Raw genomic sequence first — 26,579 nt, forward strand, 5'->3', positions numbered from 1 at the left:
GCATTGTTTGATAATGTATACAATTAGTGGTAACCTACTGGTCAGTCCACCAAATAAACCATATCCAAAGTTTCCGTTGACCCCTTAATTGTAATATCCAATTAGTGTCATGTTTCAGCTTTATGCCTCCATAATGCCTCCATACATATTTAGCACAGTACACATAATAGAGATGTTGTATTTCATTGGATTGAAATTCTTAGACACTCTTTTAAAATGGTTTTTCCAATGTAATGAAGGCAAAACCACCCACAAAGATTATACTTGTTTTAGGACAGATGTTTAGGTGAATGCTAATTTTTTTAAAAACATTAGCATAAGCACTTTAGAATTCAGTTTAACAAATGATATTTTTGAGTCAATTTTTAGGAATTAGAATCTTTTAAGTATATGTTATTTTTGAGATACATTATTTCAACAGTAAGTGGCTAATGAAAGAGTATCTTCCAATGCCCTGGCGATTGAACAGGAACCAGGTCTGGCCAAATAAATGGATAAACCAATTGCCTTCTCTGCTCACTTCTCCTTCTCCACTGAGACCTCCAAACTAGGGCCAATTGTTTTTTATACTTAAAGCTGAATTGTCATTACAAAAAAGAGGTTAAAATTTTGCATTGTATAATATTTGTTATTCTCATGTACTCCTTTAAGAAAGGTAGTTTGCATTTTAAATAGAGCATATTAAGCCATTTATTTTGCTAAGGTAATTTTCTTGTCCACATTGTGTAAACTACTGAAGAAATAATAGTATTGAATTTAATATAATGTGAACATATTTTATCCCTCCATAATATTAACTGTAATAAATTTTAGAGCTAAGAGAGAAGTAGTATATGAAGAAAATTCTAATTAGAAATTAGTGGAAGTCATTTAATCCTGGGATTAATCAGAAATCATTGAAGGGATATTTATTTGTCCTTTCATAGTCTTTCTCAAATATCTCATCATAACATGAGCCTAGGTTCTAGGCAAGTGAGATACATATATATTCATCATCTGAGTAATAATTTTGTTTGGCTTTTTGCCCTTAGTAATTCTTAGAGGATCAAATGAATTAAAAATATAAAAGCACTGTTCATTCATTTTAGTTGTGTTCAACTCTATGACTGTGTTTTCTTGGCAAAGATACTGGAATGGTTTGCCATTTCCTTCTTCAGTTCATTTTTAGGAATGAGGAAATGTAGCAAATAGAATTAAATGACTTGTCCAAGGTCACATAGCTAGTAAGTGTCTGAGGCTGGAATTGAACTTGGGTCTTCCTGATTCCAGACCCTATGTTCTATTCACTGCTTTAAGCTATCCCAGATAAATCACTTTAATGAACTTAAAAACACTATAGAAATCCTAACTATTATTGTTGTTATTAATGCCATCCACTAAGTTTTGTATAATATGCATATATTCCATTGAAGGAATGTAATTCATAGAAGAAGTCGCAATGGAATTATATCAAATCAAATCAACAATTATTCATTAAATCCTTATTTAATAAATTAATAAAGCTAGGCAATGTTCTAAGAACTGAGTAATGTAATGTAAAATGTAAACTTAAAAATGGGCTAACTCCTTTAAGGAACTTAAATTTTGTTGATATATTACAGTATATAAAAAGAGTCTGAAGGAAGAAGAGATACTTACTGGTTCCTACTGTAGAAACATTGCAGAAATCCGAGAGGGTCAGAAGTATAGTCTGGAGAGGACATAGCTGAATATAGCTTTTTCCTAAAAGTGGAGGTTCTGAAAGGAACCAGGCAGTAGAGGAAGAGGCTTCAGGAGTAGAATGAGCTGTCAAGGGTAAAGAACTTTAGATTCTCATGTGTATAGATGTATCCTTGAACTGTTGGAAGTACTCCATCTTATTACTAAAAAACGAATCCCTTTTTGTTATCTTTAGCTTTCCTCTTCCACTCAAGCTCATTTTGTATTTTGACATCTCTCAAGGGTATAGAATGTTTTTTCTTCTTTTGGACTAATGTTATAAATTTAAAAACGGTATGCTCACAGATTGAATAAGATCCCAATTCCTGGTTTTTAATTTGTAAATTAAAAGTTAAAAACAGTTATCTGTATAACTACAGTTTAAGATTCATACATTGATTTTAGATAAAATAATTCACTTTTTAGATTCACATTAATAATTTGAGAAAATTATGTTATTGAAAATATTCAGAATATAGGTTTTGTTATAAATGAAGCAATTTTTTGCTTCTGATAGTTATTTTCCTATGCCCTGACCAGAAATAGCCCTCAAAATTCCATATTTAATTAGATTATTCACCTTCCTAATGATTTTGCAGTGATCTGCCTGCTTCAGTGAACACTGGGAAATTTTTATTCAATTTTTTTTACGTCACAAGTTAAATCCTTTAATTTAAACCACTTTAATTTTTCTTGTTATTTTTGTTTTGCATCACATTTGTATTCCAATATATCTTTCCCAAAGTGCCATTTCCTAAAACAAAGCCCCCAAAAGGGGTGAGTGGAGAAAGCAATTTAACAGTATTAACTAGTACATCAACTAAGCCTGACATCTGTATGAATGTTAGAAATTTTTCTCTTTGGATATTCTGAGATATTGTGATTATATTAATAACTTTTGTCTAATATGAACTTATCAAATAGAGAGAAAAGGCAACATTTAGATTTGAAGGCCATAACATCACCCTAATTAAATCTTAAAAGTTAATTAAATCTGAGAGAAAGGGGTGAGGAAGAGAGGATAGTGACTAGAAGAAAGATTATACCCTCTCTATTTTCTCTAATTTATAGACTTTATATCAGATAAAAAGTTATTGATAAAATCATGGTAGGTGTCAGCCCCTCTTTAGGAAAATTCTTAACATTCCATTAATGGTTTATCTCTTTATCCTAATTAAGATTTTTGTTTATCTCTAGCTAATCTTAGACTTCCATAAGTTTGAGATAAAAACCGGGACCTAGGACAGATTTAGGTAAAAGAAGCAAAAAGAATATATGACTATCTTTTACTGGATATGCATAGAGAGGGGAGATAGAGCAAAGAGCAGTTCTTGAGGAGATGGGTACAACCTATAGTCTCCTGTCTACAAAGAAAGGATGGAGTTGTATTCTTATATTTCTTCTTTGGCATCATGCTTGATCATTGTAATTTCATAGCATTCAGATTCAGCTTTTATTGTTCTTTCTATATATATTCTTTTAGTATTGACTACATAGTTGTTAGTTAATGTTTCATTGCATATTGTCAAATTGCTTGTTTTTTTATTCTGATACCACACTTATTCCTGGGCAAATCTTAACCCTGAATTGCTTCTTATTGATGTCATGCTGAGTAGAGCTTGGAAGAAGAAATGCAAATGAACTGCCTAGTCCATTGATGGGCAAACTATTCCCTGTGGGCCAGATCCAGGCCGGAATTTGCCCATCACTGCCTTAAGCAATTCCCTTATGTGATTAGGGTGATTAGGGAATTGCTTAAGGCAGTGATGGGCAAACTGTGGCCTGGATCTGGCCCGCAGGGAATAGTTTGCCTATCACTGGAGTCACAACAAATTTATTATCTTAAAACATTAGGTTTCTACCTTCAGTGCATCAAGGTAGTCATTTAAATCCTTTCTAATTGATTTCCTATTTCACTCCTCCTAGTGTATCCTAACCTTTCATTCCTCAGATCTTCCATGTTTCCCTTTTTCTCATTCAATGGAGAATCTCCCCCTTTCTTGAGAAAGTTGAGACCATTTGCCATAAGTTCCCTCTTTTTCCTGTCTGAAAGTCTCACAACTCCTTTAAAATCTTAGTCACTGATAAGGTGGCCTTTTCCTTGCAAAGACTATCGCTTTACATATGCCCTTGATCTCATCCCTTCCCATAATAATATTAAGCAAATTGCAACTTCAATCATTCCTCCCATTTTCTGCTCTTTAGTCTTTTCCTATCAGCTAGTTCTTTCCATCTCACATTTCAAAATACTTATCTCCCCATTCTTAAAAATATCTTTATTAGGCCCTAGCATTCCTTCAAGCTATTATTAACCATTACTTAACCAAACTTATGGGAGAAGCTGCCTCAATGCACTGTTATGCATTACTCTTAAGTAATGTTATTAATAATGTTAAGAGATGTTATTATTTAACTGAAATTGCTTTCTCCAGTATTACCAAAAACTCTTAATTTTCTAATTCAAAGTCTTAGTCTTTATCCTTCTTGACCTCTCTATAGTATTTGACATGTTGCTAAAGAGGTGGAGTTAAAATGGCAGAGTAGAGAAGTATTCAGCAACTCTCACAGATTCCCCTCCAAATAACTCTTAATACCTGAAATTGAATTTTGGAGTAGCAGAAACAGCAAAAGGTCAGGAGAAACAAGCTCTCAGCCTGTAGATGATGGGGATGGGGTGAGGTCAGACAACTGGTTGGAAGGAGACTGCAGAGGATACTTTATTAGAGTTAGGGTTAAGACCCTGTTGCATTGCCCATATGCAGCTCTTGGTTATAATCCCAGGGTAGAGAGGAGTGCTTGTGGTTGTTTCTAGGGGAGTAGGGACTCTAGTCTCAATTCCAAGATAAGATGAGCACTAGCAATTATGGCTATGGGAGAGTGGGAGACCTGCTCACAGACCTGAGGCCAGGAATGCTAACAGGGATTACAGGGGAACACAGTCCTTTCCTGGGTTAAAACCAGAGGACATGCCAGGAGAGCAGTGACCATCCTCTCCTTAGATCATACTTTTTTGGAACCACTGAAAACCAATATATAGGGGGACTGATGACCTACAACCCACCCCGCGGCAAAATTCTGAAAAAAAACAGCAAGAAAAAAAAAAACAAGCTTGGAACATTGTCTTTTCCATGCCAGGAGCAGAACCCAACCTTAACATAAAGTTAAAAGTTAAAAAGAAATAGGCTGGAAAAATAAGCTAACAACAAAAAAGGAACCAAACTATTCCGTTACTATGGTGACAGGTAAGACCAAGACACAAACTCAGAAGACAATGAAGTCCAAATAACTACATATTGCAAAGCCTCAAAGAAGAAAGACAGTCTTACAAAACAGAATTGACTAAGTGGAAAAAGAAGTACAAAAATTCATTGAAGAAAACAACTTTTTAAGTAGAATTAGCCAGAGGAAAAAGAGATATATAAGCCTAATGAAGAAAATAAATCCTTAGAATTAGACAAATTATTATTAGACAAAGAGACAAAATTAGAGTTAGACAAAAGGAAACTAATGACTCCATGAGACACCAAGAAACAAAATCAAAAGAATGAAAGAATAGATGAAAATAGGAAATTTCTCATTGGAAAAATCACCAACTTGGAAAGTAACTTAAAGAGAGATAGTTTTAAGAATTATTGCACTACCTAAAACTCATTATGGGAAAAAAAAAGTCTAGACATCATCTCAAAAGAAATTATTAAGGAATACTGCCCTGATATCATAGAACTAGAAGATAAAATAGAAATTGAAAGAGTTCAATCATCATTTCCAGAAAGAGATCCCAGGAATCTTTTAGTCAAATTCCAGAGCTCCCAGGTCAAGGGGGAAAATACTGCAAGCAAAAAAAAACAATTAAAATATAAAGTATTGTCACACAAGATTTAGCAAATTCTACTTTAACGGATTGGATGGCTTGGAATACAATATTCTGAAAGACAAAGGAGCTAGGATTAGAACTAAGAATTACCTATCTGCAAAACCAAGTACCACCCATCATAGGAAAATGGGTTTTTAATGAAAGAGGATTTAGAAGCATTCCTGATCAAAAGACCAGAGTTTGAAGAAAATTTGACTTTCAAATATAATACCCAAGAGTTGCAAAAAAGGTAAATCTGAAAGAGAAATCATAAGAGATTCAGTAAGATTAAAATACTTACATTCTCATGTGGGAAGATAATAGTTGTAATCCTAAGAATTAATCTCAGTTACTCTGAAGACCGAGATGCAGCAGAGTATGGAATGGTTCTCTGCTGCTTTTGTGAATTTTGGCCTAACAGCACCAAGAAAATAGAGGTTCTCCACCAGCCAGCACTGTACCATCTATACGTGGAACCATAGGTTCCAACAAATGAAGTTTTGAATGTTTAGATAAGTTCACTTACCTTGGAAGTATTCTTTTCAGGGATGTCTATAGATGATAAGGTTAATTACCAGAATTCATCAGTTTGGGGGAGGCTCCAAAAGAAAATGTGGGAGAGAAAGAGGTATTTAGATTGCTTACCAAAATGAAAGTCTTATAGAGTTGCTCTGACTTCATTGTTGTTGTATGCCCGTAAAACCTGGACAGTATAGCAGTACCATGGCAGAAAACTGAATTGCTTCCATTTGAATTGTCATAGGAAAACTCTGAAGATCACTTGGCAAGATAAGGTACTGGACACTGAGGTCCTTTCTTAAGCTGAACTGCCAGCCATTTAGACTCTACTGTAGAGAACTCAACTCTGATGGGCTGGCCATATTGTTTTAATGGCAAATGTATGTTTGTCTAAAGACTATTTTACAGAGAACTCATAAGGCAAGTGTTTACATGAAAGCCAGAAGAAGTGATAACAAGAGACATGCTAAAGGTCTCTGAAGAACTCTGGTATTAGATTGTGAGACATGGGAGGCAATGGCACAGGACCATTCAGCATGGCATGCCTGCATCAGAGAAGGTACTGTGCTTTATGAGCAAAGCAGAATTGCAGTAGCTCAAAAGAAACATGCAAATTTAGAGATGTTTCCATCCCAAATGTCTGTATGGCTTTTTGTGCCTGACCTATGGAAGTGTTCTGAGCATTTGTTAGTCTGAGTATCCACAGTTGGATACACCGTATATTGACACTCCCCCTCCCCCAACATAGTGATATCCTTTTGGTCCTTTTTAGTACAGGGGACAACCACCAACTAACTCTTAAAGACTTTACCTTTATTAGGGCAATGTGGAGTATAGACAGATGACTATGATGGAATGTTTTTTTTTTTTTTTTTATATATATTAAGAGGTGAGAAAGGTATGCACTGGGAGAAGGGGGAAGGGAGAAGAACAGGGAAAATAATCTTAAAAAAGAATCATGAAAGCAAATGGAGGTTTTAAAGATGATGGGATGACAGACAATGCTTGAACCTTACTCTCATCAGAATTGGCTAAAAGGGAATAACATACACATTCAGTTGGATTTAGACATCTTACTTTACAGTGAAATATAGGGCAAAGAACAAGAAAAAAGGAGGTGGGGTTGATTGATAGGGCAGATTAAAGGAGATAGTGCTCAGAAGCAAAACACTTTTGAGAAGGGACAAAATAAAAGACAAATAGAGAAAAATAGAGTAGAGGGAAATTCACAGTTAATAATTATAACTGTGAGTGTAAATGGGTTGAACTCACCCACAGAGTAGAAGCAGATAACAATGGATTAAAAACATGAAGGCAGCAATATATTCTTTAGAAGAAACACATTTGAAATACACATAGAATAAAGTTTAGGAGCTGGAGAAAAATCTATTGTGCTTTAGCTGAAGTAAAAGCAGAGGTAACATCATCATATCAATATTAAACACTTATCCAAATGGCATAGTATCTAAATTTTTCATCAGTTCCCTTATATTCTTGACCTTTTGTTCTTCCAGATTAATTTTATTATTTTTCAAGTTCTATAAAATAATTATTTGGTAGTTTAATTGGTATGGCACTGAATAAGTAAATTAATTTAGGTAGAATTGCCAATTTTATTATATTAGCTTGCCCCACCCATGAGCAATTAATATTTCTTCCAGTTGTTTAGATCTGACTTTACGTGAAAAGCGTTTTTTAATTGTGTTCATATAATTCTTTGGTTTGTCTTGGCAAGTACATTCCCATGTATTTTATATTGTCTAGAGCAGTGATGGGCAAACTTTTTAGAGAGGGGGCCAAAGGAAAGGAAATGTTCATCTGTCAGTTTGTTTCTAAGGCAACTCTTTTGAAGTTTCATTGTAGTGTATCCTACTCATTGTATTCGTCAGATTAGGAATAATGTCCCACAGCTGGATAGAACATTTCAGGGGGCCCGCATCTGGCCCACAGGTCATAGTTTGCCCATCCAGTACTGGTCTAGGGTTATTTTAAATAGAATTTCTTTTTCTATCTCTTGCTGCTAGACTTCGTTGATAATGTTTAGAAATGCTGTTTATGTGAATTTCTTTTGTAACTTGCAACTTTACTAAAGTTATTAATAATTTCAGTTTTTAAGTTGATTCTCTAGGATTATCTAAGTATGCCATTATATCATCTGCAAAAGGAGATAGTTTCCTAGCATTTCTAATACAATATTAAATGATAGTGGTGATAATGGGCATCCTTGCTTCACTCCTTATCTTACTGGAAATACTTCTAACTTAGCCTCATGACAAATGATACTTGCTGATGGTTTTAGATTGATGTTACTTATCATTTTAAGGAGTGACCCATTTATTCCTATGCTTTCTAGTGTTTTTAATAGGAATGGGTGTTGTATTTTATCACAGGCTTTTCTCTGTATCTATTGAGATGACCATGTGATTTCTGTTTGGTTATTGATATGGTCTATTATGCCATGTGATTTCTGTTTGGTTATTGATATGGTCTATTATGCTAATAGGTTTCCTAATATTAAATCAGTCCTGCATGCCTGGTATAAATCCCACCTGGTCATTAGTGAATTATCTTGGGATATATTGCAGTAGCCCTCTTGCTAGTATCTTATTCAAAATTTTTGTATTTATATTCATTAATGAAATTGTTTATAATTTTGTTTTGACTCTTTCTAACTTGGGTAACAGAACTATATTTGTGTCATAAAACGAATTTGGTAGGACTCCTTCTGTGCCTATTTTCCCAGAATAGTTTACATAGAATTGTTATTAATTGTTCTTTAAATATTTGATAGAATTCACTTGTGAATCCATCTGGTCCTGGGTATTTTTTCTTTGAGAGTTCATTGACAGTTTGTTCAATTTCTTTTTTCTGAGATGGGATTAGTATCCACATTTTTGAAGGAAAAGTTTAAATGAATTACAAAAGCAAATAGAAAGTAAAATTACTTTGGGGGAGGGGGAAACCAGAACATTCCCTCTCAGAACTATTTTCATCTTACCATAAAATAAATGAAAAAGACATTAAAAGAAATTAATAGAAATTTAGAAAAGTCAGATATGATAGATCTTTGTAGAAAATTGAATGGGAATAGAAAAGAGTATATCTTTTTCTCAGCTGTGAAAGGAACCTTCACAAAAGTTGACCATTTATTAGGGTATAAAAATCTCACAAAAATGCAGAAAAGTAGAAATACTAAAACATACCCTTTTCTGACTATAACACAATAAAATTATATTCAACAAAGGGCAATGGACACAATTAAAAATTCATTGGAAACTAATTCTGATCTTAAAGAATAAATAGGTCAAAGAACAGATCCTAGAAACATTCAGTTTCATAAATGAGAATGACAATGAGATAAAATTTTAAAATTCATAAGATACAGCCATTGCAGTACTTGCAGAAGATTTTATATCTTTAAATGATTATATCAATAAAATAGAGAAAGAATAGATCAATGAATTGGGCATGCAACTGAAAAAAAAAACTAGAAAAAAATAATTGGAAGTCCTGAAAATCAAAGGAGAGATGAATAAAAGTAAGAAAACCATTAAACTAATAAATAAAACTAGAACCTAGTTTTATGAAAAAATGATGACTAGAATATATATATATATATAATCTATTATTTTATTTTTTAAGAGGAAAAACAGATTGCTAGTTTTAAATGATAATGAAAAGTGTATATTCACCAGTAATGAAGATAAAAGCATACCAGTTGTCAAAGAATTATTTTGCCCAATTATATGCCAATATATCTGACAATCCAAATGAAACAGATGAATATTTACCAAACTATAAATTGCAAAAATAAACAGTAGAGAAAACAGGAATACCTAACTCTTGTCTTTAAAAAAAGAAATTGAACAATCTGTAAATGAAGTCCTTAAGAAAAAAATTCCCTAGACCAGATGGTTTCACAAGTGAATTCTACCAGCATTTAAAGGACAATTAGTTCTAATGCTTTACCTGTTTGGGAAAATAGGTAAAGGAATCCTACCAAACTACTATTAATGATACAAATATGGTACTGATAATTCCTGGTACTAAACTAGAAAGCGCAAAAACCTAGAAAGAAAACCATAGGCCAATTTCTCTAATGATAGTTAATGCAAAAATTTTAAATAAAATACTAGTAAGTATATTACAGCAGTATATCACAGAGATCATACATTGTGACCAGTGATATTCATATCAGGAATGCATGTGGTTTAGCATTAGGAAAACTTTTGGTCAGCATAATTGACCATATTAATAACAAAAGCCAAAGAAATATATGATTGTATCAACAGTTAGAGAAAAAGCTTTTGACAGAATATAACACCCAGTCCTATTAAACAACACTAGGTAGGATAGAAATAAATGAAGCTTTCCTTAAAATAAATAGTGTCAATCTAAAATAATCAGCAAGCAACATTTGTAGTACGGATAAATTGAAACCTTTCCAGTAAGATCGGAGGTGAAACAAGGATACTCATCACCACCATTACTTTTCAATATTGTTTTAGAAATGCTGACTATAGCAATAAGAAAAGAAAGAGAGTATTGAAAGAATTAGAATAGGCCTTGGAGAAACATCATTTTTTTTAGATGGTATGATGGTGCACTTAAAAGAATCCTAGAGAATCAACTAAAAAAACTGGTTGAAATATTTAATAACTTTAGCAGAGTTGCAGAATTTAAAAAAATAAACCTACATCAGCATTTTTATATTTTATCAACAAAATCCAGCAGAAAGAGATAGAAAGAAAAATTCCATTTAAAATTTCTGCAGACAATATAAATACTTGGGAGTCTACCAGCAGAGATGAACTCAAGAACTAAATGAACACAATCATAAAATACTTCTCACACAAATAAAGTCAGACCTAAACAACTGGAGAAATAATTGCTCATGACAATTTAACCCAAATTAATTTTCTTATTCAGTACCAAAAACTTATTTTATAGAGGTAGAAAAAATCATAACAAAATTCACCTGGAAGAACAAAAGGTCAAGGATATTAAATAAATCAGTGGAAAAAAACCATTAAGGAAGGTGGCTTCACAGTATCAGATCAAAGACCATTTTACAAAGCAACAATCATCTCTATTTCTTGGCTAAGAAGTAGAGTTGTGGATCATTGGAATTACACGGTACACAGAAGTAAATAACCATAGTAATCTAGTGTTTGACAAACCCAAAGATCCAAGATTTGGGGAAAAGGAATTATTATTTGTCAAAAAATGATGGGAAAACTGGAATGCAATTTGGCAGAAACTAGGTATAGACCTGGGGCAGCTAGGTGTTATAAAGTGCTGAGATTGGGCCTGGAGTCAGGAAGAGTCATCTTCCTGAGTTCAAATGTCGTCATTGAACAGCAAGCTGTAGACCAATATTTCAAAGCACATATTGAGATATGGTTAAAATGGGTGCATGATTTAGATATAAAGGCTGATATCATAAACTAATTAGGGAAGCATGGAATATTTTATCTCTCAGATTTATAGGTAAAGGAAGAATTTATGACTAAATAAAAGATAGCATTACAAGATATAAAATGGATGATTTTGATTGTGTCAAAAATGCATCCACCAGAAATGCAGAAAATTGGTTAGAAAAAATTTACATTGAGTTTCTCAGAAAAGCTAAAATATGTAAAATACTGAGTAAAATTTATAATACAAGGCATTTCCCAATTGATAAATTATCAAAGGTTATGAATAGACAGCTTTCAGAAGAAAATAATCAGAGCTATCTATAGTCAAGGAAAAATTCTCTAAATTACTATACATTAAAGAAGTTAAGATTAAAACAATTCCAGAGGTCCCATCTTAGAACTATCAGATTGGCTAATATGACAGAAAAGGAAAATGACAAATGTTTGAGGGGATGTGGAAAAAAATAAGAGTAGTTAGATGGTGCAATGGTTAGAGTGCTAGGTCTGAAAATGACTTAATTTTCATTTTGAATTCAGATCTGGCCTCAGATGCTTGGTGGGTAATCCTGCACAAGTTAAGCTTAACCCTGTTTGCCTAATTTCTTTATTTATAAAATGGAGCTGGTGTAAAGTAGAATTTGGGAGATGCCATCTAAAAGTATATATATTTTCTATGGACACGTGGAAACTATCAAACTACATTTCCCGTGGTCCAATGGGTTTCCGGTTCCAGTTCTTTGGGCGTGGGGACGTGAACAGTTTAAAATGAGAGCAAATCCGAAAGTAAATCTTTTTTTTTTAGCTCTTTCTCTCCTTAGCTACCTGGGCGGGAGGAGGTAACAATAATGGCTGGGGCGGCAGTTTTGAATTCTTACCGGTGTGTGGTCTAATGATTTTACCAGCATGGCTATGGCTTTAATTAAACTACTAATTTATATTATTACATCAGTCTTCATTATTTTTAATCATAACACTGGGAAAGGAAATGGCAAACTGTCCCAGTATTTTTGCCAAGAAAAGCCTGAATTAGGGTCGCAATCACATAACTGAAAGGACTAAACAATGATAATAACAAAAAATGCATTGTTGGTGGAGTTGTGAACTGATCCAGCCATTCCACACTTTGGAACTTTGCCCAAAGATTTATAAAATTGTGCATACCGTTTGACTCAGCCATATCACTACTAGGGTAGTATCACAAAGAGGTTTAAAAAGAAAAGAAAAGAAAAAATATGTACAAAAATATTTATAGCAGCTCTTTTTGTGGTGGCAAAAAAATTGGAAATTGAGAGTATGCCAATTAATTGGGGAATGACTAACCATGTTGTGGTAAATGAGTATGTTGGAATACTGTCATGGTGTAAGAAAATATCAACAGGATGATTTCAGAAAAAATCCGAGAAGATGTAAATGAACTGAAACAAACTGAAATGAGCAGAACCAGGAGAATATTGTGCTTAATTAGTAAAGAAGTATTGTATAATGATCAATTGCTAATGACTTGGCTATTCTCCACAATACAGTGGTCAAAGATAATTCAGAAGGACCTGTAATGAAAAATACTTCACGTCCAAAGAAAGAATTGGTGGAGTTTGAATGTAGATTGAAATATATTTCTTTTACTTTCATTATTGTGGTTTTTTGGTCTTCATTTTCTTTTGCAACATGGCTAATATGGAAATGTTTTGCATGACTGCACACATACAATCTGTTTTAAATTGTTTGACTTCCCTGTGTTAGGGGAAGAAAGGAGAGGGAATATAGAACTCAACATTAAAAACGTGAAAAAAATTTTTACATGTATTTGAGAACAAATAAAAATTAAATGTATTTGATAAGTTACACTGATTATGGAGTAATGCTTATTTTGTTTTTTTTTTCTTCTGGGGATTTTCTTGATGTTAACTGTCTCCTCTTTTCTACCCTGTGAGTTTTGTCTTTTTTGCTAGTTCTTCCATATCATAATTTGGTTGTGCCTCATGACTTTATCTTGCTGTTGTATCTTCTCTCATTACTTTCTGTCATTTCAGTTTTTTTCTCTATTCTGATTGCTCCTGGGTCTATATATTCAGCCTTACTCTCTTGAACTTCATTAAGTCCTTTGTCACCATTGTCTGCTTGCCTGTTTGACATTTTGACTTTGCCTTGGATATCTCATAGACATCTCAAACTTAACATGTCTAAAACTGGACTTCTCTACCCCCATCCCCATCTTTCTACCATAATCATCTATTTCTATTAACTGCATCACTTTCCATTCTTCCAATTTGGGACTTTATCCTTGTCTTCAATTCCTTACCCTCTCATAACCTATAAATCTGGTCAGTTGCCAACTTACATTTTTACCTTCACAATTCATAGATGCTGCCTTAGTTCAGGTCCTCGTCACCTCTCATCCAGAATTTGTGGTAGCTTTCTAGTTGTTACCCTTGTCTCAGATCCTCCAACCCCTACCTACCACATTTCATTATTTATACAGATGCTAATGATTTTCTTAAGTACAGATTTGAAAACTATTCCTCTCTTCAATGAACTCCAATGTTTCTCAGTTGTTTCTGAGACTTAATTACATAAGAGTTTCTGGCTTTTAAAATCTTTGACATCACCATGTTTTTCTTCTAGACTCTGATCCAACAAAACTGGTCAACTGTCTCCATTTCTATATACTTTACTTTTGAATTGGCTATCTCTCATGCCTGGAGTGCACTTTCTCCTCAGCCTTACTTCATAGAATCCCAAACTTATTTTGAGACTTGACTTTAAGTAGCACCTTCTACATGAATTTTTTTTCTGATTTCATCAACTTCAAATACACTTCTTCTTTGATTATAATTTATTTATTCTGTATGTGCTTGTAAATATGTGTGTTATCTTCTATGATAGAATGTGAGGCTATTTTTATTTTCTCTTTTTGTGTCCCCCAGTGCCTTGTGTAATGTACCTGCCAAATAATAGATGGTTTTAAATACTTTTGAAAGTCAGTGTATATATTGTTTTACTAATCCTCCATTTTACAATGGTTAAATTAATCTTTGATTATATAGTGTATAAAAAATATTTCAGTTTTAAAGGATATGTATAAAACACCAATGCATGTCTTTTTGGTAGGACGCAAACTTAATAGATTCAGCTTTCCTGACTGACATATTTAAAATAATGATTCCTGTCTAGTGATTAAAACTTACTTTGTATTGCCTTATTTCTTGTCATCAAACATGCTACTTCCAAAAACAAATTATAAATCTCTATTTAGCCTTGGAACTCAATGTTTTTTTTTAAGAGTTGTAAATAAAACTTGTAAATTACTTTTTTATAGCCCAAAGAATGCAATGGCGTCAAGATCCCAGTTGATACCAGTAAACCTAATCCAAATGAAGTGGAGTTTGATAATCTATATTTGGATATGAATGGAATCATCCATCCTTGTACTCATCCTGAAGACAAGTAAGTAATTGTGGAATTTCATAGTTGAAAAAGGACCTTAGAGGCCATCAAGACCTAAAATCTACATTTTAATAAAAGTTCTTCAACAACTTACCAGCAAATAATTACTCAGACTTTGCATTATGATCTTCAGTGTGAGGGGAAACATGTTATATTCTCAGGTAGCCTGTTCTTCTTATGAATTGTATTAGTCATCTGGAAATGTTTTTTCTTATCCTAACTTTAAATCATCTTTTTTGTAACTTTTGCCCATCGCTCCTAGTTCTGCCCTCTGGGAAGATCTTGAACTCTTTCATTATTACTTCTTCCCTCTTCTGCATACGTTCTAGTATATCCTTTCTAAAATATAGCACCCCACACGATATTCCAAATGAGTTTTGCCTTGGGGGAAAAAGTATAATGAGAATATCACCTCGTTAGACCTAGGTATCAGTCTTCTCTTAACTTTGATTACATTATCTCTTTTTGGCTTCCAAATTATACTCATTGCATTTACAATTGAGTAAACTCTTCCTATCTTTTGCAAAAGAGACTCAGTAGCCATAATTCTTATATTATGCTTGTGAATTTGATTTTTTGAATTCAGGTGTAAGACTTGGAAGTTTGACAGGAATTTAAGTTTTCTCTTATTAGATGAAGCCTAATTTTCTAGCCTCTTAAGATCTTTATGGATCCATATTATGTCATTTAATATTTTAGCTTTCCCTCTTTAAGCTGATTTGACAAATATTAACAACTATGATATATTCATATCATTTATAAAAGTAATAATCAGCTTAGGGTCAAGCCCTAGTTCCTAGTGAGTGTATTTGTTAGAGAGCTTTGAAAATGACAGTGAACCATTTAATGATATAAACTATAAAATGAATTGCTAAAATGTAGATAAGTGGTATATTGTTCAGTAAACCTATCAAAAAAGAATAATGACACCTAGTCCCCATGAAGCCTTGTCTATTTTTCCTAGCGTAATGAGACCCAGTTTATCTGGGCCTGGAAGTTTGAACTTATCAAGGGCTGCTTCCACTGTCCAGATTGTTCCAGATTTCAACTTTTTTATTGGTCCTTGATGGATTTTTCAATTGAAAGTTCATTCTTTTTCACAAAAAACAGTTGCAAAATATTATTGAATGATTCTGATTACTTGTCATTACCATCTAATCTTCCCTGCATACTAGTCATTCTTTTATTTCCTTTAACCTCATATGACTAAAATATGCTGCTATTAACTTTGATTTTCTGTGTCTACACAAGTTCACTTTGAGCTTTAGCACTCCTGATTATTCCAATAGCATAATGCCATCCTTTTGTATTAATCATACATTATCTATTCTTCCACATTTTGTACAAGTCCAAGTTGGTTGATTAAATTTTTGTGGTCTACATCACTTCTTTAAACAAATTAACCTTTTCTTCATTAATATTGTTTCTCTTTTGTCTTCAACCTTTTATTTACTTTTGTTGAGGTTACTTCCCCTGTTGAATTTTAGGCCAAGAAATCTTATCTAGTCATTCTCTAAACTTATGGAAATTAGCTCTCCTAAACTCTGGTTATCATAAATAGTAAGATGGGGTAATCACTCCTTGTAGGTTCTCATTATTACCATTTTGTTATCATTTCTCTATTTTGGGGAGAATCCAGGTTTTGGTTCCCTTCTTTTGGTTTCTCTTAATTTTTACAACTAATCATTAAATACTTAATACTTGCCATGTGCTAACTAGGTATACAAAGATTAAAGAATTTGCTTGTTATCAATGAGAACATGTACACATATTTATAAATATAAAATATATAGAATGTAGACGGTAATTTTTGGCCTTGTAAAGGAAGCAGTTCTTATACTGAACTTTTAAGGAAGCCTAGAATTCTAATAGGTTTACATGAGTAGGGAATACATTATAGGTATGAGAGATATCCTGTGCAAAATTAGGGAGGTGGGAAGTAGAATGTTTTGTGTGAAGGACAGTAGAAGATCAATTTGGCTGGACCATACTGTGTGTATGAAGGAAATTAATATGTTATAAATCTGGGGTAGCTTGGTGGTACAGGGTGTGTGCAAATCTGAACTCTAGCACTCATTGTGTGATCCTAGGCAAGTCACTTAACTGTATTTGCCTCAGTTTCCTCATCTGAAAAGTAAGCTAGAGAAGGAAATGGCAAACCACTCTAGTACCTTTGCCAAGAAAGCTTCAAAAGGCATCACGAAGAGTTGGATAATCATTGAAATGGCTAACCACTGAAATGAATAAACAACAAAAATCTGGAAGAATATGTTGGTGCAAGATATTAAAGAATTTTCAGTGACAAACAATGAACGTTTTATTTCATTGTACAGCCTGCTGGAGACAGAAGCTTTTTGAGCAAGAGAGTAAATAGGCAAACCTGTACTTTAGGAATATTACTTTACTTCTATGTGGGAGATGGATAAGAATAGAGAAAAACTAGAGTCTTAAGAGACCAGTTAAAGAGTTTATTGCAGTAGTATAAATAGGAGATGATGAGATGTGAAAGGAGAATCAACAGTTCTTGGTAACAGGTTACTTGTAGGAGTTTGAGCAAGTGAGGAGTCAAGAATGACTGAGTAGTTTTGTTTTGTTTTGTTTTGTTTTGTTTTGTTTTGTTTTGTTTTGTTTTGTTTTGTTTTGTTTTGTTTTGTTTTTAAACCCTTAACCTTTTCTCTCTTAGATTCGCTACTGAGTTTTGGTTCAAAGACAGAAGAGTAGTAAGGGAAGGAAATTGGAGTTAATTGACTTGCCCATACTGCTATGAAGTCATATTTGAACCCAGAACTTCCTAACTCCAGGCTTGGTTCTCCATTCACTAGAATGATGTTCTTAGCCTTGAGAGAAATAGAGGAATTAGGAAGAAGGGTGGGTGTGGAAGGAAAGATAATGTCTGGTTCCAACATGTCAAGTTAGAGGTATATACAATACAGGCCATCCAGTGGGAAATATTCAATAGGCAGTTGGTAATGGAGAACTGGAGCTTGGAAATGTTAGATAAAGATCTGAGTCATTTGCATAGAGATAATTGAACCTCTGGGATCTGTTGATCACTGAGAGTGTTGGGGGAGAAGAGAATGGAGCTATTTGTAAGACAAGCCAAGAATTAATTAGCCACTCTACTTTTGGCTAGGAGTGAATTCAAACAGATGTCCAGAAATTAAAGTCCCCTTTTATTTCTGGCATTGTCATACCGTGCCTTTGTGCTTCACTTATGAACTCTTTCCTGAACTCATCTATTGCTTCTGCTTCTTAAGATGTTCTAAGATATCCTTCCATGACCTCATAACTTTTTGTTACGGTACTTAATATATCTCTTTTCTCTTTCCCTTGAGCTTCACCTAAATGTTCTCCATTGTTTTCCCTCTACTTCTTTTAGTTCCTAGATTTCTCTGTATGTGCATATTTTAATGTACAGTACTATATATCACCCTCCTTTCAAAATATCTTAATTTTGCTTAAGATGTAATCTTCCAGAGAATATTCCAGTCTTGAGCTTATGTCACAAAGTTCCGAAGTATCAATGACACCTGTGATGGAAATTTCCCTCCTTTATTAGGATTTCTAGTTCACCGTGCTTTTTTATGCACACTTTTTGTAAAGTGTTACATAGATGATCTATTTTGTTGTTATTAGACAACTATACATGATTATCTCTAGATGATATAACATTTATTATAAGCATGATGTGAATATTATTTCATTTGCTTTAAATTATAGACCAGCACCAAAAAACGAAGATGAAATGATGGTTGCAATTTTTGAATATATTGATAGACTCTTTAATATAGTAAGACCAAGACGACTTCTCTACATGGCAATAGATGGAGTAGTAAGTATTAAAATAATTTCATTCATTCACTGATATATTGCTAATTTTTGGATTAACAGCAAACTTGAAATACTGTCCTTCACCCAAAGATTAAGAGCAATATGGTATCAGTTGGGGGAAGAGGGTCATCTCGTTTCTTTTGTTTATCGTGAGGATTTTATTTATATTTATCTATTTCTTCCTCATCCAGGTGGTGCTTATACAACCCAAGGCTACCACAACATAGTGCTTTGTGTAATGATACCAACTAGCTAAAGTTAGAAAATTTTGAAAAGTTATGCAAATAAGCATAATGAAAATTATATACAAATAAGAATAAGGCCAGTGTAAATGTATTGATAGCTTCCTTGTTTAGTTTTGTGTAATGGCTTCAGTGCCATTATTTATTTGCTTCCTGGGGCTAGAGTAATTTTGGTTTTGAGAATCCTGACTGCTTAGATGTGAGATTTATCAAATATTCTCTAAGTTCAGTTTATTCAGTGAAAATACTTGACCACTTGATTGGAGTAAAAAATAATGTAGTTAGCATTTTAATTGGTAACTACATTTTTTTCTTGAGTAAGGCAGAAAGGGAACAGGAAATATTTTCTTCTAGTATATAGTTCATTTGTTGTGATTTGAGTTCTTCCTGGGTTTTGCCTTTCTTCTCATTGCATAGCCCCTTTATTATGGTACCTAATGAAAACAACATCACATTTTGTGATTAAACTCAATTGACAATACTGATTAGTAGACTGTATTAATAATTTAACATTTATTTTGTTGTCTAGCTGTAGACTTAAACATACTAGAAACAGCCCAGGATTAAAGAAATAATTAAGGAGGGACTCTAGGAATAGGGAGTAGCAGTTGGACCTTGGCCATTAGTACAGGTCCAGAAAGATGGATTATAACAATCCAACTCAATGAAGCAGTCTTTAATAGAAATCCTTGAGATGGAGAATGGGGTTAAATTGAAGATATTTCATATAACAGTTGTTTATTTTATAGATATGGAAGCTAAGAGCCCCAAACTATATCGTATATCTGAAGTCACTCAGTAGGAGCTCTAGCACTAGAACTCATATTGTTCCCCTCAGATTTGGATTTGATTAACTCAAGATCTTATATATTAGTTTATATTTTTCCATGTTTTTGCTTTGAAACTTAATGACTTCCTATTATTCTTGAAAGGGTAAAATGCTGATTATAAAACTGAATATAGGCAATTAGGGTCACCACATAGATAGTTGAGGTACAATTAAATATGTACCTGCAGAATATGTTTGATTTACTTTTTGAGTTAGAGAAGAGATACCTCACTACATCCTATTGCACTGTTTTCTCTTAGAATCTCTTCCAACAAATTAAAAAAAAATCTTGGCCTGTTGAAATTTTATTTTATTATTGAAGGCTAATTTCCTTTTAAGTGTTCTCTGATAATTCTATAGTCAAAAGAATTCTCTTTGTCTTTTCCCTTATAAAGGGAACTATCACTGAGTCTACTTATAGACTTTTTGTGTTTTCCTTTGTTTTGGTCCAAACCTGTGATTTAATTAGATAAGATGTAAACACAGGTTATATGTATTATAGAGCTGGCTCCCAAGAGAAGAGGCCTATGAATGATAATGTGACAAGTAGATAATCACTTTCGAGTCATAGGATTATAATCTACTTGACTGAATTCAATTTTTATGCTCATAAGGAAGCTCTGTGGTTTGTGATTTATAATTCTATAAATCTAATTGTATTATTTATTATTTTATGTTGTTATTGATAGGAATTACTGAATATTTGCTTTCTTTTTTTCCCTCTATGTCCCATATGATGTTTATAAATTAAAATATTTTTCTTCTTCCCACTTCTTTCTGACTAATCAGTTTTTGTTGAGCACACTATCTTTCTAAGTCATTGATGTTTACAACACTGATATTATCCTTCACTATTTACTCTTCTTTCCCCCAGATATCTAGTCAGTTGCCAAATCTTATATCTTTCTTCTCTACGTTTTTCACTTCTTTCTTCTATACTCATATAACCATAAGCCTAGTTCAAATTCTCTTTCCTTCTCTGTATTATTGTAATTGATTTCCTTATTGGCCAATACGCCTGAAGTCTTTCCCCTTGCAATCTGTCCTCTACACACTAGCTAAAGTGATTTTCCTAAACCACAGGTCTAATCATGTCATTCCTCTACTCTAGAAACATTGGTTTCCTGTTTCATCTAAAGTCAAATACAAATCCATAACAACCTGGCTCCCACCTATACTTTCCTTTTCAGGCTTATTACATGTTATTCCCCTTCATATACTTTGATCCAGCCAAATTGCCTTTCCTTCTATTTCCCAATGTGCCCTTCTTTCTCTTCCCCATTCTGTACCTTTAACATGTCTGGAATACACTCTTCACTTAATTATTCATCTTTCATATTCTACATGCAGCCTTTAATGATCTCCCCAGCTTGATAATGTCTCTCCACCTAAAAACAAAATTATCTAGCATTAATGTATTTATATACATTTTCATATACTTATGCATGTATGTATTGCCTTCCCTGACAGAATTGAATTCCTTGAGGCAGGAACTACTTCATCTTTGTATTTATATCATCATCTTCTTTTTTTGGGTCTTTGAATTTCCATTACATAGCACATAGTAGTTCATTAATAAAGTATTTACTGGTTCATTGATTGCATTACTGTGCTGTATTATCAGTTGGACAGTAATAAATATTTGCTTCCAGGCTCCACGTGCTAAAATGAATCAGCAACGTTCCAGGAGGTTTAGAGCATCAAAGGAAGGAATGGAATCAACTATAGAGAAGCAACGAGTCAGGGAAGAAATACTGTCAAAAGGTTAAAAAAATTTTTTTAATGTTTCATTTTTCTTATAGCTGTTTAGTCATAGGTGATTTTTCTAATTCTTAAGAAAATTATATTCCTGAAGTTTAAAGTTTATTTAGTGATAAACTTTTGAAACACCTCAAAGTCATAATTGGCCTTTAAGAACAAATTGTATTGCTTCCTCTTTTCAGCCATTTTGAAAATCTCATATGTCATTTATTTTCTCTACCTTATTTTTCAGTGTAGCTTACTTTTAAATTCAGAACAAAACACTTGTTAGCGGACTGTAATTCTCTTTTGATTTACAAACTCAAATTTGGCAAATTTTAGACAATATTGGTGTAATCTGTCTCTATATTGACTGTATGTTTTAAATTGAATGTATATTTCAAGTTCCCCCTTCTCCAAGTCATTCTTTGTTCAGCCATAATGATTTAATATAGATCTAAAAACCTGTTGATGTGCATACAAATTAAATATAGAGTAAAGTACAGAAAACATTATCAGGCCCTCCAACCATAAGGAAGAGCTACTTTTCATTTCTCCAGTGTCCTTTAGCTTGTTGGTGGTGATGTTAATATAGAAAGGTCATGCTGATAGTGAAATCCTAGTGTGTGGCTATGTGTGACTATGTAAGGGTGCACAATTGTTGATTCTAATACATTAATGAATTAGAAATTCAGGCCAAGGACTAAGACTAAGTGAATATGATAACAACAGTAAACTTAGAAACCTCTAAAATAATTGGTTTGGGTTTTTTATGCTATATAGTGAAGAACTATGCCAATCAGTAGGTTTTTTTAATTGTGTTTTATGTTTCATTTTTATTTATATGAAATCATATGTCAACTTTTGCTAGAGTAATGTTTCCCATCTAGCCTGTTCATTTGTGATCCTATCTTTTCATTTTATTTTTATCTTTGTTAATGTTTCCTATCTAGCCTGTTCATTTGCGATCCTATCTTTTCATTTTATTTTTATCTTTGTTATCATAGTGTTACATGGTTATATTTATTTTTTTAAATAACATAAATTAAGAATTTTTTAATACCCTAAGAGAACTGATTACTCTTACAGAGAGAAAGTAGCAGACAGAAAAAAGACAAAAAAAATACTATATTCAGGCAAAGCTTGTAACTAACTCATCATTTCATATTTGTTTGGCAGCATTACATTTAGGAGAATTTTATGTTTATAGCATGTGTGTACATGCCCTTTTAGCAGCATGCATAATTTTATTTGTCCAACATGAAGGATTAATTGATGTTATTAAATTTTTAGATTTTTTTTTTGTGTACTACATATTTTAAGCTAATTTGTATTTTTGGTACGGGTTTTTTAAAAGATGGTAAACATGACTTGATAAATTCAGTTTCTTTTGAGTTGTATATTTTATTTTTAAGTTTAATATTTTGTTAATCATTCAGGTGTTTGGACCAATTTTTTAATGTGGAACAAAACATTTCTCTTCCCCAGGTGGCTTTCTTCCTCCAGAAGAGATCAAAGAAAGATTTGACAGCAATTGTATTACACCAGTAAGTAGTCTTAAATTTTTATAGCTATTGCTAACTCTTAAGTAATGGATTAACATATTTTCTTCTGTCATTTTTAGGGAACTGAGTTCATGGACAATCTTGCTAAATGTCTTCGATATTACATTGCTGATCGTTTAAATAATGACCCTGGGTGGAAAAATTTGACAGTAAGTTTCACATTTGGATACTTGAATTAAGATTGGGTGGTTGTATTTGACTTGACTTTGTGGCAGGATTGAACAGAGAAAACGAGAATGTGTGTATCTGTGTGATGGAACTGTCAGGGTGGGAGCAGTGGGGAGAAGAGTATATTTGAATATACATGTTTGTTCTCTCTTTCCATACCTCTACTCCAACATTTCAAAATAATATCAGAAGAAAAATAAAGCTTATATATAGTTGATATAAATGGATGATTGGATGGGTAAATTAGAGTGCTTTTTATTGGAAAGGTCAGAATTTCTATAATGAGTGACAGTTTAAATTTCTCTCTAGAGACGGATTTCAAACATCCTATCATCAGTGCTTAGAGCCATTAAATAATCCCATTTATTTAGAAAAATTACTTTAAAGGGGCAGTGTAAAGTAAAATATCATGATAATTGAGTTATTATAGACATAATTAAAGCCCATAAGATAGAGATTAGATTTTGACATTAGCAGATGTCTATACTTTGATCACTTTGACTTGCCAAAACTTGTAGACATTTTTATAACAAACTAGTAAAAAAATTTATTTATAAACTTTCATTTATGGTTTCATAATATATGTGCTTGTATTTTCTGATATGTTATAGATTGGGAATGGTACACTGTTTTAATTATGTTTGCTTTGAGAACCTATGCTTTCATTGTTAAGGATATTCCTTCCATTAGCACTAGTAATAGGTAAGTTTTATGCAGTACTTTTAAGTAGTTTATAAAATACTCTATTTTCTCATTTGATTTTCACAAGGCTCTTGTGAGGTAGGCACTATTGGCTAAGACAGGTTAAATGACTTTTTTGTGACTTAAGACTACTATTAGAGGCAGAAATTGAACCCGTCTTTCTTATTCCACGTTTTAACTCTCTAGTTGGACCACCACAGTGCCTGTCCTATGCACCATTACATGTTATAGCCCTTCTTTTGCTCAATAGATGGTTTTAATGAGTTTGTATGGCATATGTTTCATTCATTTCTTGGTTGCCAAGTCTGAGATTTTCCTTGTCAGAACTTAACAAGGTTGGCACTTAGACTCCTTTACTTAAATGAATGTAGAGAATGTATAGTAAATAACATGTTCTGATAATACAGAATTTGAAAGTAGAAATGGACTTTAGCTATCATCTTGCCTAGCCATTTATGAAGGGAATTTTCACCGCAACATTGGTAAGTGGTTGTCCAGTCTCTGCTTAAAAACTTTCAGGAAGGGCAAACTCTAAAACTAAGCTGTTCCACTTCTGTGTAGTCCAGTGTCAGGAAGATCTTTTTCTCAGGTCAAGCAAAAATTTTCTTCTGGTTCTACCCTTTGGGGCCAAATAGAAAAAATATAATTCTTTAGAATGATAGAATTTCAAATACTTGACATACATCATCTCTCTCTCTCTCTCTGTCCCCTGCCCCCTACTTCCCATGTATTCTAATTTCTAGACTGAATATCACTAATTCTTTCAACTGGTTTTTTTTGACATGGATTCAAGAACCTTCACTTTCTGGGTTGCCATGATGCCCACAGCTGACTACAAGACTAAGTGAGGCCTGACAAGGGCAGAATACAGTGTAATTATTACCTCTTTATTCTTGGAAGCTGTACTGCCCCATAATACAGTCTAAGGCCATGTTGCCATTTTTTGGCATCATATTACATTCCTGATATATGTTGAGGTTATAGTCCACTGAAATTGGTGCATTATTTTCAGCCCAATAACTATGCCTCTTCTGTCCTAAATTGATGAAGCTAATTGAGGTACTCAAGTATAAGACTTTACATTAATTCCTTTGAATTTTCATCCTGTTAGATTCACCCCAAACAATACTCTGTTAAGGTCTTTTGTATCATGGTTATCATACATGATTATATCTACTATATTAGCTATCTTTCACAAACGTGTGACATATTTAGATGAGTATGCTATATATACCTTCATCCAAGCCATTGATATATGTGTTAAATATTGTAGAGTCATGCACAGATCCTTGAGGCACTTCAATGGGGGAAATACACCAACTTGCAAGTCAGTTGAGGCAGTAGCAGTTATTTTTTAATTTAGGCATCTAGTTAGATCTATATCCATCTGCTTAGATCATTGTCTAATCTGCATCTCCATTTTTTCAACAAGAATCATGAAATATTTTGTCAAAAGCTTTGCCTAAAATTCAGGCAAATTATAGCATTCCCTTTATTTGCTAGTTTTGTAATCCTATCAGAAAAGAATCTGAAATCAGTATAAAAAGCCCTTGAAGTTTTTCTCTTTATAATCACCCCTCTCTTTATATTCTCCAACCATTTCTTTAATAATCCATTCTAGAGTTTTCCAAGCAGTTAGAGTAAAAACTCATTTTTTGAAAGTTTGGATATTTACTTTTTTCTGATACTGTTTCCATGATTTTTCAAATATCTCTGAGCAGTCACATTCAGTTCTTTCAGGTTCCAGAGTGTAGTTCATCTGGACCAGGTGACTTGACTTCATCAAGGACAACTCTCCTCTTGCTTGTATTGTGCATCAAATTTTTTTGGTTTCATTTGTAAAGGTCATTCTCTTTTGCAGAGCAAATAAACAAAATTAGAATTAAGCAGCTATCTTTGTGAGTTATTATAGTCCCATCTACCTCAAAATAGTCCTTCTTTGATTTTTGTTTTTTTCCTAGTTTTTAAAAAATTCTTTTTGTTCTTGACTTTCCTTTCCAGCTTCAATTCATTAAATCATCATATTTGTCTTCAAAAAAAAAAGACAAAACCAACCTTACCCTCAATCAATATTCAGAATACTATTAAGTATCCTGTAACTGCCACCCTATCTCCTGGCATCAGAAACCTGCCTTTATTCTTCCTAAATGGTGAAAATTGTGTCAAGTTGGCAGCCACCATTGCCTGTTTGATTTCCGAAGAGCTTGCTGCCATTTTTCATTTAGCACAACTCTGTCCTAGTTTGTTTATCTTTAGTTAGTGGCAATATTCTGTATATATAATAATTTTTCTATCCCGCCCTCCAAAAAAAAGAGGCAGAAGAGTGGTATCAGCTAGCCAAGTGATGGGCAAACTTTTTAAAGAGGGGGCCAAAGGAAAGGAAATGCTCATCTGTCAGTCTTATTTCTTAGGCAACTCTTTCTAACTTTCATTGTATTGAATCCTACTCATTGTATTTGTCAGATTAGGAATAATGTCCTGCAGTGGGATAGAACATTTCATGCTCTTCTCCGCGTCCCCTCACCCCCCAATTTGGCCCGCTGGCCATAGTTTGCCCATCACTAGGCT

The 26,579-nt window shown here is 33.2% G+C and overlaps 1 protein-coding gene across 1 annotated transcript in view; it reads left to right on the top strand.

Moving 5' to 3' along the window:
• Positions 1–26,579, top strand: part of XRN2 (5'-3' exoribonuclease 2) — a 106,884-nt gene that overhangs the window by 18,244 nt on the left and 62,061 nt on the right. The window contains exons 2-6 of the mRNA XM_044663438.1: positions 14,807–14,934; positions 18,655–18,766; positions 21,489–21,600; positions 23,065–23,123; positions 23,201–23,290. Coding sequence (XP_044519373.1) covers positions 14,807–14,934; positions 18,655–18,766; positions 21,489–21,600; positions 23,065–23,123; positions 23,201–23,290 — 501 coding nt within the window. The remainder of the gene's footprint in view (positions 1–14,806; positions 14,935–18,654; positions 18,767–21,488; positions 21,601–23,064; positions 23,124–23,200; positions 23,291–26,579) is intronic.

The sequence above is a fragment of the Gracilinanus agilis genome, chromosome 2, assembly GCF_016433145.1.
Source record: "Gracilinanus agilis isolate LMUSP501 chromosome 2, AgileGrace, whole genome shotgun sequence".
Classification (NCBI taxonomy): Eukaryota; Metazoa; Chordata; class Mammalia; order Didelphimorphia; family Didelphidae; genus Gracilinanus; species Gracilinanus agilis.